This window comes from Phoenix dactylifera, chromosome 1 (genome assembly GCF_009389715.1).
Source record: "Phoenix dactylifera cultivar Barhee BC4 chromosome 1, palm_55x_up_171113_PBpolish2nd_filt_p, whole genome shotgun sequence".
NCBI classification, from domain to species: Eukaryota; Viridiplantae; Streptophyta; class Magnoliopsida; order Arecales; family Arecaceae; genus Phoenix; species Phoenix dactylifera.
The window spans coordinates 5,437,121-5,450,784 of record NC_052392.1 but is presented as its reverse complement, the minus strand read 5'-3'; the positions used below and the strand labels follow the sequence as shown (position 1 = coordinate 5,450,784).

The window sequence follows — 13,664 nt, the reverse complement described above, 5'->3', positions numbered from 1 at the left end:
ATTTAATAGAATCCCTATAAAATCCAATATTCCACTCCGAGGGCATTTGCAGGAAAAAAATTCCAAGGTTCATCCTAACACTATATAAAAGCAGCTCAATTTCCTAACTTTTCAGTTCCCATAATGTCCCTAATTTATTCTCTCTCTTAGATGTTTAAACATCCCAAACTTCTGCTTTTTTTATTTTAAACAGTTCCTAATATTGCTAGATTGAGTCCAAGAAGGAACTCACGTTACAAGACTCAGAGGAATAGACCAAAGGAGAAAGTCTATTCAAGTTAGGATTTCCATGATTTCTAGGATTATATGGATGAAAAGAATTTCACATCTAAAATTTAAATTCATAGTGATCTATTGCTTATGGCAAAACTTAACTTATCTAGGTTAGAATTCTAATACACAAAAATAATTCAAATAGTTCTACAATTAAGGTTTATTAGCATCTAATTCATGTTAATTTTTTAAAAATTATTTTGTTTAGTAGTAGTGACATGTGGTCACATGTGCATTATACCTAGTAGATAGAAAAGTAGACAACGAAGAACTAACAAACTGCTCAGCTGGATTAAATTGCTAATATAAGGTTCAACAAGGAATATATCCAGAGCTACGTGCCAAATGGGCTTATGTGGAGTGCATTTACGCTATGCAACAGTTCAAGTTGTTGGGTCAGCTCTTTTGTGGACAAAATAAAGGCCCAAGGATGGATTATCATGGTAAGATCCTACTTCCTTCACATGACTATCTGCAAATTTATTAATCCACTATGCCACCTAAAATGAATTTCAGAAGAATGCTTCCCTTTTATAGCCTTAGTCAACCTTTGGTTGTTCATCATGGTTGATCAATTGGTAGTTCAAACTAATGGAGCATTGATAAGAAGTAATGTCATGTGGAAACTAGTGCCATGCAGGTGAGAATCCCAGAAAGAAAGATCCACCATGAGGATTCTGCATGTTTATAATTTTTTGAAGCTGATATGCAATTCCACAACCAAAACCAATTGTCCTTTCATAAAACATTACATCAAACCTCATTCCGACATAAGATAGCCATGTTAAACTAACACGTCTATCCTTGAATCTTTTTTCTTTTTTAAGAGCTAAATTCTCGCATCCAATGCTGATATCCATACTGTTATATCATAACTAGTTTACTCTATGATAGAAAATCAAATTAAACTAAATCTCACATGTGTTCCTGAATATTCTTTTAGGACTGCTTATTGCCCATGTCCAATTATGATATCCATATCAATCTCCTCAGGCCAAAGTTTAAGAAGCACTATTAGCCAAAATGTCAAATGTGTGCAAGTATCAGGAAGCTCAAAATAATAAATATGCATTAACCTAAAAATATTAAAGCATCTATATATCACTGAACATTCTGTTTTTATTTAAATATTTGTGTCCAACATACTAAATCATCAAGACCCTTGAAGTAATTATACACTTGTCTTGATAAATTCAATTCAATGGGCCAATCAGTGAAAAGCGACAATAATGCCATCATGCTATGAAATATGAATATAGGAAGTGCCAAGAAATATCATTCTACATTGCAGTGTCATTCTACATTACAACTAAGGAACAGATCAGAAAAAGCTGAAGAGATTAAGAATGGGATAATTATAAAACATAATTTGTATGGTCACACAATCTACTCAATATCACCTGCTTTATGCTCAAATTATATGCCTAAATGTTGTCAACCAATTGTAATATGAGAATATTTGAACAATGATAAAGATAAAGGTTCAGAAATTTTTGAGTCCAGATAGTATCTAATTTCCTCCAAATTCCTACACCATTTAATGCTATTAGTTCTACGTATTCTGGCAAAGCATGAATTACAGCACATTTTGAACTTTGAAAAGCCAGTATGTTTCAAGATATGAATATTTGTTTGACTAGAAGACTGCTAAAATTTTGTGGATATTTTAGTTGTCAGAATCCCTAATAGTTGATAAGTTTAATCACTGTTGTTCTACTTTCCAGCAATTTTAAAGAACGCTCAAATGTTTGTAATGAATAGATCCATGAGTCATGGCTTCTGTAACTTTTTCTTTCTTCTTTTCTTTCCAAAACCAACAATGAAACAAAGATCTTTGAACATTGTGCTCGATAATTTAGTTCATGAACATTTGTATAATTGTAGACTACCTCAGGAAGCCTAGCTGTGAAAGGTGGGATCCCTGTTATGAACTCGAACAAGATAATCCCCACAGACCACCAGTCTGCAGCATAGCCTGCAGAAAAATAGCAAAGAAGGTAATTTCATCTTCTTAAAAAACTTGACAAAAAGCTTGCAATATGGAATGTGCTAAACCATGTGCAGTTCCAAGAAGAATTTCAGGTGCCAAATAGTCAGGTGTCCCAACAGCAGAACGTCGGCTTCTCTTTACTCTTCGGTGAGCATTTGCAGAAAAAGCATGCTGGTTCTGGCCATCTAATAGAATGGAATCAGTTGTCCCAGATGCAGACAAGTCCATCGCGCTATTGATCAGGCCAATTTTTGATAGTCCAAAGTCTGTAAGCTGGTACAAATAGAAATCACTATGCATTTTCATTAATAACAAAAAAAGTCTGGAAGCTGGAAGAAGTCACTATGAATTTTCATTAATAATAAAAACATTTCTCCAAGTCATATTAAGATACATCGACTATATGATAAGACTGTGGGCCACTAGAATGTTGTGCATGATGTGTCATTCATCACTAATATTTCTCTTGCTTATGTTCATGATGCAAAGAAAAAAATATGGGATTTTACAAGCTAATGCCTAAAAAAAGGGTTAAGTTGACAAAATCATAAAATGTCAGGTCACCTTAATGTGCCCGTCACGAGCTATCAGTATGTTGTCTGGCTTCAGATCACGATGAATAATTCCCAGTGAATGAAGATATTCCAATGCAAGAACCTAATATAGCATAACAAGCACAATAAGGAAAAGGTTTCAAAAGAATGTAACAATATTGCATGAAATTAGTCTTGAACGAACCAGTTCAGCAACATAAATGCGAGCTACATCTTCCTCCAAGCAACCAACTTTTCTAAGCAGGGAATATAGGTCACCTCCATTGAGATATTCCATGGCCAAATAAAGGTTGTCTCTGCAGGTGAAGGAGTAAAAGAAACGGACCTGCAAAAGTACAAGAAGAATATGGGATGAATCTTGCACCTAAATAAATATTGTTTGGCTGATGCAGAAGCTTTAGCTACATAAGCATCAAGAATGATGATAATAAATGAAAGCCAGAAAATGGAACATGTCTAGTTTTTCTGTTTATATACTCTAAACTATGCAGAAAACTTGGTTTGTTTATGTTCTGATGATGAACAAGCTAAACAGCAACAACGAACATATAGTTAAAAAAGAAGCATTTCAATAAAAATAATAGAGAATAGCTCATTGAATTTGACTCAGCATGATGAAAAAAGTAAATTTGTAAAAAATGAAGGATTATACAAGAGGATGAATTTTATGACATGAAACCTCAGTCATACTCTGCATGCAAGAAGCATATATCAATCAGGGGTGAAGTCAGGTTTCATGCTAAGGGGGGGCCAAGTTACTTTGTAAAGACAATGATCATATTGTTATAATAGCCAAATAAAATGTTTTAGTCTTTCACTTGATTATACTTTTTCTTTTCCTTTGAAATGTGGATAATTTTGGATTAAAGAATCAAATATTCTTAAGGAGAAGATGCATAAGAATCTGACAGAGGAAGATGTATTCATGATAATCAAATTTTAACCATTAGGTGGAAAAAATACTGTAATCTATTTATATTTGGATCACACTCATGAACCAAGATCACATATTCATATATATTCTCTTAAAACAAATTATTGTAGCTATAGATGCATTTAAAGCCAGTCCATGAAAATAATCTGGGAAGCCTCCAGTGCAATTACAGGCAGAACTAGAAAAGAGTCAATAGGAGGGAGATGATTCTTAATAGGCTATCCATGAATGCAAAATGCAAAAGGAAAGTTACTAGGAGCAACTGAACCTAGAGAAAGCAAAATGAGAAAGATGTAGGAGTTGCATACAGGAATAGGAACTGAAAAATGCATGATGGTGGGAGGCTGGGGTGCCTGACAATTCATGTCTTTATCAAGTTTCTTCAAAATCTAGAACAGGAAAATATGTTAGAAAGATTTAAAACAAAATCCTAGGAGTTTTGGCTCTCATATAGGGGTTTTAAGGAAAGATATCTGTCTTTGTTAATGGGATGTCAAGAGGCAATGGGCAACATTCTACAATGAAAGCCTCCATGCTAAGAAGCACTCCACAAGAAGTGGGGCTGTGGCTGCATCTATAGGAGTTATTTCAAACTTTAAGGGTGCCTATAGCACTAAAATGAATGAGTCTGGAGCACCATGCCATCCAGATTAGTAATATGTCAGCAAAATTTCACTGACTTTTTTTGGGTAGAGGGGGGATAGTTTAATGTAGCTGTTCCCCTGGTGATACACAAACTCATTCATTCAAAAAAAGAGAGATATATATTCAAGGCTCGCAAGAAACAAGATCTTTTTTGCTTGAAAATGTACCAAAGGCAAAGAAAGAAAATGAAATTACCACAAATGGATTTCTGATTGTGATTAAAATATTACGCTCAGCCAATATGCGCTCAACATCATTTTTCCGTATCATATCCAATTTCTTAAGTACCTGCAGCAACAACAATCTAAAATTACCTAATCAGTTTTTGACATGTAGACAACAAGATCAATTTGTTAGGCCAAACTATATAACTCTGCAATTAATTCTTTAGTGATGGATAGCTCTCTCGATATGATGGGAAGAAAAGCAATACCAACAAATTCAAAATCAAATGAAATAGGCTGATACCAACAGGTTAAATAAAGAAAAGATAGATAATTGGACATGTCCACGTCTACCAAAAAAAAGAAAGGGCTTGTAGCAAATACAAATGTATAGTTTGATTATGAAAGAAAGTCACATGAAAGTGTAGTCCAGAGATGCACATGTGATATATGCCTTTTCCAACACCAAATGGTGAAATTACATGCTATATCAAAACAGCTATCTCAGCAAAATGAATAAAGGAAACCAATGATAACCACGAAACAACATTTGCAAGCATAGAATAACAAGGCAACAACTGCTTAATTGCATGGAAGAAGAAAATTAGAATTATACGTGTAACTAATATAAGGTCAATAACACTTGTTCAGTCTAACAATTGTGCTCAAATGCTTGCTAATGGTGATCTTTTTAGTCAAAACATAAAAGCAGCGATGTATTTCATATTTTCAATCTAATTTTCTGAAAAGACATGATATAAAAATAGTATACATTTAGACTTGTGTATGGCTGGTACTCAAACTGGCATATGAAACAAACAAGTCGGTTGAGGGTTTTAAAGAATTGGATCGGTTTTTGGTTACTGCTACCAGACTATATTTGGTTTTGGTGTGGTTTTGACCAAAGACTCTGTGGGTCACCATGGATAAGAAAAGCCTTAAAACCCAAACCAGGCCCTATGATAGTGGACAATGTAGTGGGCCATATAATATTCAAGGCTCGGTTGAGGTAATTAAGGAGGAAACATGGCTCATAGTTAAGTGAATGAACTACTGGATACTAAAAAGAAAAGTGAAGCAGCCCGCATGATAATACCTATACTAAAACCCTATATCTCAATTTCATTGGACTTTTTGAAAATGGAGATTACAAGTACACTAATAACTAATAAGGTTTGAAGTTTCCATCGAAACCAATCCATTGCAGCCAAAAAGGACCAGTGTTGCCTGAAACCGATCTAAAACTAACCAAAATTTTCAGGTTTGCTCCATTTGGCAGTTTCGGCCAGTTTTGGCAGCTTCAGCCTGAAAAAACAGAAAGTATTTTTCACTTTTTTGTTTAATATGCATTTATCAAAGGCTCTAGTCACCAAATTTGCCCTATTCTTGTTGAAGCTTTATTAATATGATGAGTAGCCTGGCTCTTGAAAAAATGAAATAAAATGTTCATACATATATGGGTTTCTTCCTTAAAAGGGTTATTCGAGTGATAGAAAGAGCCATACTCATGCTTCTTTTAATTTTTAGCTTAGATGGGTTATCAATGTGGAATAGAATGAAATATTCCTAAATGGGTGTTCTCTTGCTTAGATGGGTTATTAAAATAAGTAGAACGTAATACTTGTTAAATGCATTTTTTTTGCTTAATCACTCATTCATTCACGTCAAAAGGCTTAGTTTTCCTTTGTTGCTAGAATTATATTATCAGAAATTCAATTCAAATTTTCTAGAGTCCTCTTCTTAGTTTCAAACAATTCATGTAATAAGAAAAGACTTTGCAGCTAATTAAACCTTTTTTATTCATTTATGACTCTTCTAGAGTTCACATGATGAAAGGAAAATGTTGTCCTTCTTCAAGAACCTATGTCCATAGATCTTGGAATTTGAGGCTTGCACTAGCTAAGCAATCTTGAATGTTAAAAAGATTTCTTATATGAGAAAAAGGTCTTTTGACGGTAGGTGACATAGAAACATAGAGATCAGAAAGAAAAAGTGGGAGTAGCAAAAAGCTCTCTAGACTTAGGTTGGACTTGTCTTACAACACCATTGTGTTGAGAAGTTCTAATACTCACCAATGAAGAACTGCGAAGAAAATAAATTAAAAAATATATATTCATCAATTTTTGATGGCAACAACTCAATGCCTTTGCTGACTTAATCAACATAACCATGGAAATCAACGGGCAATGGTGCACTGGATTCATAAAACTTGGAAGCACATTGTTTAGATCCCATTCAGACAGCAGATTGTAATAGTGAAAGAGTCGGAGATTAGAATGAACAACAAGGTGTCAAGGTCATCCATTTAAAGCATGCAAATATTGTTAATTAGTTAAACAAACACCAAATAATATCTTTTTAAAGCATGTACCTTTATTGCAAATAGATCTCCTGTTGTCCGTTTTCGAGCAAGAAAAACCTGACCAAAGGCCCCTCTACTGATTGGTTTGATAATATCAAAATCATCAATACTCATCCGCTCTTTGTGCAGGGGATGTAAAGGAGCTGGGGTCATACGCTGAGCAGCACTTGACGTAGAAGGTTCTCTGATTTCTTCAGGTTGGCCCATGTTCTTAAATCTTTTTTTATCCCTTAGTTCAATAGCCAGTAGAAATTTCTCTCTGAGCATTCCCATCAAAGTTGTTTTTCAGATGTAGTTCTCCATGCATCAAATGTGAAAAAATTCATAAAAATGTATTCTCAAAGCTGAAACCAAAACTTACTTAAGTAATTTTTTTATGTGGCTTCCAAATGTGTCTATTATCAAAGCCTTGAGCTGGCTATGTTGCAGAATGTCCAATATTTCATGCAACCACTTGTTCAAGAGCTCAGAGGCCCCTTCATTTGCAAGATCACAGCTTGCAACCTTACGAGCTATATCAGCCATTTCATTCATCTGCAAAACAAGATTTATCTAAATAAACAAAGAGAAACTTCCTTTCTTCATTTTCGCAAGTCATGTAGAAGGAACGGCAACAACATAATTAGGGGTGCAAATGAGCCAACCAGTTTGCAAGCTACTCGAGCTTGACTCGTGTCCAAGCTTGAGTCGTCTTGACTATTACCGAGCTCAAGAAGCTCGATTCAAGCTCGACGAAAACAGTTTTTTGAGTTGAGCTCAAGTAGCAAAATACTCGGTTCGAAGGCTCGGTACCAATTCGAGGAAATATATATATAATAGTATTATTTTTATTTATAATATATTATTAATTTAGTATTTACAATATAATATTTTGTTTTAATCATATTTTTTACTTATGACCAAGGCTTGAATTCGGACTCGAACTCGAGTTTGAGTATGGCTCGGTTGATGTTCGAGTTGAGTCGAGTCAATCTTGAGTATTGCTTTTTTTAATTGAGTTGAGTTCGAGCTTGGATATTAAGGCTCGATCGATCTCGAGTCGAGTTTCGAGCCTGAGTATTTTGAATCGAGTCAAACTCGAGCCTCTAGCTACTCGACTTGGCTTAGCTCGATCGCAACCCTAAACATAATCTAAATGGAATATTTAATTAGAAAAGAGAAAAAAGAGATAGAGAAAAAGTAAACCTCATTTCTAATGATATGACAAAAAAGTCATAGGGCTAAAGCAAAAGGGAGCTGATACTAACCAAAATTACAGAGAAACTGGAATACAAGAATTAAATTAGCATGAAAATTTTATTTTTTGATCATATTCTTCTGTTAACATATCTTTACTCTAACATATTTCACATCACTACAAATTTACGAGAAATCTCAAGAAGCAAATGTTTTGAAATGCAAAATTATGTTGGTTTCCAATCAGGGAAGATACCTAAAGCATCAGTTTTCACAATCAAACCCTGAAATCACCTAAAGCGTCCAAATTCTCTTATCTATCTAGGCCTGCCTTTCCCTTTCAGAAATACCAGCATCCATCCTATGGATTTAGGTTTATTCTCCTTTTACTTTGTGAATCTTTAGGATTTTTCAACATATTCTGAAAGTCATATAACAAAATTCAAGAAAGAATATGGTATTATCATCAAAACAAGCCACCTGATTTACATCCTCATGCTCAGAAGGGTTGTTATGCTCTAACCAATATAAATCAAAGTGGCTTGATCTAGGAGTGGTTGTAGAGGAAGCTGGTGTCATGCTACCATTGGAAGAACTACGACCACACGCTCCAATCTTCATAGCCAAAAGAATCTTCAAATTATTAGAAGTTGCCACATGAGAATCATCTATGCAAGCCGTGTCCATCTCGTGAAGATCTTCAAACATCCCTTCCATACCTTTGCTGTGCCACTCTTGTACTCTAGGAGAATGAGACTCAGATCCCATGACTGAGTTAGCACTTTGTACCCTTGAAATCTCAGGACTGCTACATGATGCACGGTTACTCTGATTGTAAGACTCCACAATCTGCTCTAGTATCTCTGCAATTTTTAGTAGCCTTTCTTCCACATCAAAACCTTCTAAATCACACTTGTCAGCATAAGCACATATATAGGAATGAGATTCCAAATGAGAAGTTGGAACATTCTCCTCACATATCCTGCAAATTACTGTATGTAGCCCTTCGGAACATTCTTCTCTTTCTTGAAGTGAATCACAACGGGACTCGCGTAACAGCTCTTCTGGATGACTGCCATCTAATCCATGATGTTGTGAAACAACATCCACATGACTGGAGGATAAGACTTTTCTTTTTACAGGAGAACTGAAACTGCAAGCATCAGATTCTACAGTGAATCTCTGACTTGTACGGATGGAAATCTGCAAGAATGAGAGGAATATCGTAAGATATAATAGGTTACTTCCTAAAGATTTGGTACCTGTTAAAACATGCATTAAATTCCTCAAGTTGAAAAATACCTCACTATGTTCCTCCGAAGGATGTTTGACTAGGCTATCCAAACCTAGGTCAGCATGGTCATGCTTGGAAATCCATTTCATTTCAACAGCAGGAACACGTTCTAGACACTGCTTGAATCGATCAAGAGAGTCCTCATTCGTTTGTCCACTATCTTTCTGCAACTGCAACAGCCTGGTGCAGCGTGTCAAGATGAAGAGCATGCGTGTTATAAGTTGCTTCACAGTGCCTACTTGGCACTTCTGCCTCCTATCAGCAAGGTCCTGAACTATTCTCTCACAGTTTTCCCGGAACTGAGAAGAGGTCATCTCTGTGCACTGCTGCGAGAGAATCAGTAAATCTTCAGCTATTTCTTGTACTTCCGATACAGAGTCCTTCTCAAAGGCATCAATTTCCCCGGCAAAAGCAGCCAGCTCTGCATTCACTGCTTCTTTAGCAGCATCAAACTTTGAATGTAATGATCCCAAAAGTTCCTGAATTCAACTCAAATCAAATACTATCATCTAAAAAAGGTGAAAAAAAAGAGGAGTGTACATAAATTTAATCGCATGAAAAAGAAAAAAATGCTTGTCATGATTCACTAAGTGGTCATTAGTTTTATCCATCCTTTATCTTGAAGTCCAAGTATTCATCAAAAGAAAAAAAGTAAAATACCCTCAAATCACTATAACTGCGGGCACGGAGATTGTCAGGTCTAATACCACCTCTAGGTCCCAGTTCATGTGAAAAACTTTTTTGGCCTTTTAACGCTATTTTAGCTGAACTGCTTTCTGGTATTGATTGTCTTCCAGTAAGATCTCTTTGATCCACAGAATATTTGGCTGCTGCAATATTCTTCTTCTTCTTCAGCAGTTTAGCCAGTGCCCTATTGACCTGCCAAATTCGTAACAGGATCGGTTCATAAAGCAGTGAAAGATATGTAGATTTGTATTAAGGTTGAGGCATCATGCATTTCAATCACAAATTACCTCAGGGTTATGAGTTCTAGAGGAAGCTTTATTAGAATCCTTGGTGCTTAGATACGAACTGAACCAACGACCACTCTTTTTACCAGCACGCAACACTGAAAAAATGCAGCAAAACCATATAAATGCTTTACATAATTGACTCCCAAATCATGTTGCTTCTTTGTTAAAGCAACATATATTAAATGCATAAGCCCGAAGACAAACTGCATTGAAACCATTAGTAGTACAACCGCCTATAAAGATTATTCATGAGCTATGACTACATAAGAGACTCAAACAAAGTTAAGCATAGCAAATATATATATATCACATGAATACATAAGTATTATCCCGTCCAAAAAGAGCTACTTTAGAGACAGCTTCTGCGGGAAGGTTTACAACTTGGCTCAAGGAAATTACACTGAGTTCCAACACTACATACTTGCTCAAGAGACACAATCATCAATTCTTTAAAACTACTCACTCGACATGGTTGCTTCCTCTTTTGCTTTGAAGCGACAAGATTGTTTGGTACAGTTTATAGAAAGTTCACAGAAACAGCTATTTGTTAGAGATTTTCAGGTTATTTAATTACAAGAGAATCAAAGGTAACTTCTCATAGGCTTGACATGGCAATCTGCCACGACCTTCATTAACCCTCAAAATCGTCTCTTTATTCCATTTTCTCACTCAAGATAAGAAAAAATGCATATTATTTGTGCTTCAGGTACAACAAATTTCCCCGTTATGTTAACAGATAATGTTGATACCAGAACAAAGACATCAAATAGCCAATAATTCTCCAATCAAGAACAGGTAAAGCTAGACAATTTAGACAGAAAATCGGCCATAAAACGGAAGAAAAAAAATAAAATTCCTACCTTTTCCATCAGCCACCAATGGATTCCCAACACCTGCGGCCTTATTCCTGGCAAACAGCCGGGCAGCCCGGCTCCTGGCCGACACGCAACCTCCAGCGCGCTCCACATTGGGCGCCGGGGAGTCGTCCCCGCCGGAGCTGGACAGGTCCTCCGGCGGCGCCCGGCGTGTCCTGATCCGGTTCAGCCCGGAAGGAATCCCTCCCGGATCGCCCTCCGCCATCCGATCCAAGAATCAAGAAAAGAAATAGAAATCGCCCTAAAGCCAATCCCTCTCCGGCGTTATCGCCGCCTCCCCGGGAAGAAGAATCGCATCACCTCCATGGGAGAAGAAGAGCAGCCGAAGGGATTGGGGTTTCAGAATGGAGTCAGAGAACCCTAGAGAGTTGAAATGGTCCTGGGGGCTTCGGTCGGCGCCGGTCTCGATCTCGTCGGGTTTAAAACGAGAAGGAGACAATTCAAACAAACGATTTTTTCTCTTTTTTTTTTTTTACTTTGGGTTATTTTTTTGGCTTTATATTTTGCGGGTTCGGATGAGAGAGGAGCGCAAAAAAGCGAAGGGGAGCGGCGGGCTCGGGGAGGGGAAGTGGGGAAGTGGGGAAGTGAGAGGTCGACCGTATAATTATTTTATAGATCAATGTTATAGGATGCCGGTTTCTTTCACACAATCTTTCCCATACTACATGGCAGCGTATTATTGGTTAGAAAGTGACACATCAGTAATCGTGAGACCGTGGAACTTTTCGTAACGGGAGGAACGCCGAGATGGCACGAAGACAGGAGGAGAGGGAGCAATTGTTGCACGTGCTGAATAAGGGGAAGAGCCACGTGTGGGTTTGACCGCGCATATGACGTTAGGACGGTTGTGGGCAGTACCAACGAATTTATAGTATTTATTTTTTCTTCTCACAATTATACAACTTAAAAAAAATAATTTGGAGATTAATCCTTACACAAAAAAAAAAAAAATCCGAGGCCACATGTTACATTATAAGAAGATTAATGTTTTGTAATAAAAAACTCCATGAATATATCATAGGAAACACTTCCTTGTCGTCTCGCAGGCCAGCCATAAAGATCATTTTTTTGATATCAATATTAGACTATAGATTTTTTTCTCAAATCAACAAAAAAATAAATTTTTGATGAAAGTAAGTATATATATATATATATATATATATATATATATATATATATATATATATATATATATATATATATATATATATATATATATATATATATATATATATATATATATATATATATATCCATTCTAATATTTCACAGAGTGAGAAACAGAATCTTGTTTTTCTTTTTAATATATTTATCTTAAAAACTTGAGTATTCAATTATTATAGGAATAAAATAAAAGATTGGCATAAATTAACATATTTGTGAACCTATGACTTCAGTACTTACAAGCATGACAAACTAAAATGTTTGTTTGAGCTATTAGTTGATAACTTTAAATTATTTATTACATGACTTCAATGTATCTAAAGTTGATTAGTTTGACTTCATTTTAAAACAGCCGCAAAAAAGTTTTTTAAAAAAATAGCAAATTTAAAGATGTCCTCTATATGAGAAAATAATTATCATCTTAGTAATCATAAGCAAATATAACTTTCTCAATGGCCATTTGTACATTGCTTTGAGAGTTTCAACCTAGCTTAGCTTGACAAGTCTAAAACATGAATAAACCATATATATTCTACATTATTGTTTTTCTATACTAGATGGTTAAGAATGATGAAGTGGAAATATGTGGACAACTTCAGGGCAACCACAACATTAGGTTCCAAAGGTCATAAGTTTATATCAATATCATCTTAAGATTTTTTATACAGTAATTAACATGTAATTTCAAGAGCTCGACAAACATTTTATGGAAGAAAATATTGCTTTTGCTTCTTCTATGACATGCTTTTTCATTTAATTACTTCCAAATTTTTATTAAGAAAAGGTTGTTCCGATTAGCTCAATTTTACCTAATTAGCATTTTTTCTTAAAGAATTTTATGACTTTTGGTAATCAACTTGAGACTTAAGTCCTTCATATGCGACCTAATACTGTATTAACAATTAGTGATCTAGCTCCAAAATGATAAAGAAAAAAAAGGATATTTAATATCAATTAGTTTACAAACTATTGAGTCAGCATAAATTCTAACTATTACTTGTGAATATTGTCGGAAAACAATCACATAATTAAACAAGAAGTTAATGGAGAAGAATACTTGGTTACATATATTGAGGAAAATATATTTGATAGCATCGGTAATGAGACATTCATGGAATGGTTCCAAAATATATATAAGAATATATTGAGCATAATTATACTCATAATTTTAAATAAGAAACTGCATATTTGAGAAAGTGTTGATCCATGTGCTTTTCTAATTTAAGTTTTTAGATTTTCATAATTTATATTTACATACG

At 35.2% G+C, this 13,664-nt stretch overlaps 1 protein-coding gene across 1 annotated transcript in view; it reads right to left on the bottom strand.

Moving 5' to 3' along the window:
- The window catches only part of LOC103721249 (probable serine/threonine protein kinase IRE4), a 29,743-nt gene extending 17,997 nt beyond the window's left edge, over window positions 1–11,746 (bottom strand). Inside the window, exons 1-12 of the mRNA XM_008811373.4 lie at window positions 11,227–11,746; window positions 10,367–10,461; window positions 10,053–10,271; window positions 9,401–9,871; window positions 8,579–9,301; window positions 7,284–7,456; window positions 6,932–7,181; window positions 4,592–4,684; window positions 3,002–3,142; window positions 2,828–2,920; window positions 2,329–2,536; window positions 2,163–2,248 (exon numbers count right to left, since the gene is read on the bottom strand). Coding sequence (XP_008809595.1) covers window positions 2,163–2,248; window positions 2,329–2,536; window positions 2,828–2,920; window positions 3,002–3,142; window positions 4,592–4,684; window positions 6,932–7,181; window positions 7,284–7,456; window positions 8,579–9,301; window positions 9,401–9,871; window positions 10,053–10,271; window positions 10,367–10,461; window positions 11,227–11,446 — 2,772 coding nt within the window. The 5' untranslated portion in view covers window positions 11,447–11,746. The remainder of the gene's footprint in view (window positions 1–2,162; window positions 2,249–2,328; window positions 2,537–2,827; window positions 2,921–3,001; window positions 3,143–4,591; window positions 4,685–6,931; window positions 7,182–7,283; window positions 7,457–8,578; window positions 9,302–9,400; window positions 9,872–10,052; window positions 10,272–10,366; window positions 10,462–11,226) is intronic.
- Between the last annotated feature and the right edge of the window lie 1,918 nt (window positions 11,747–13,664).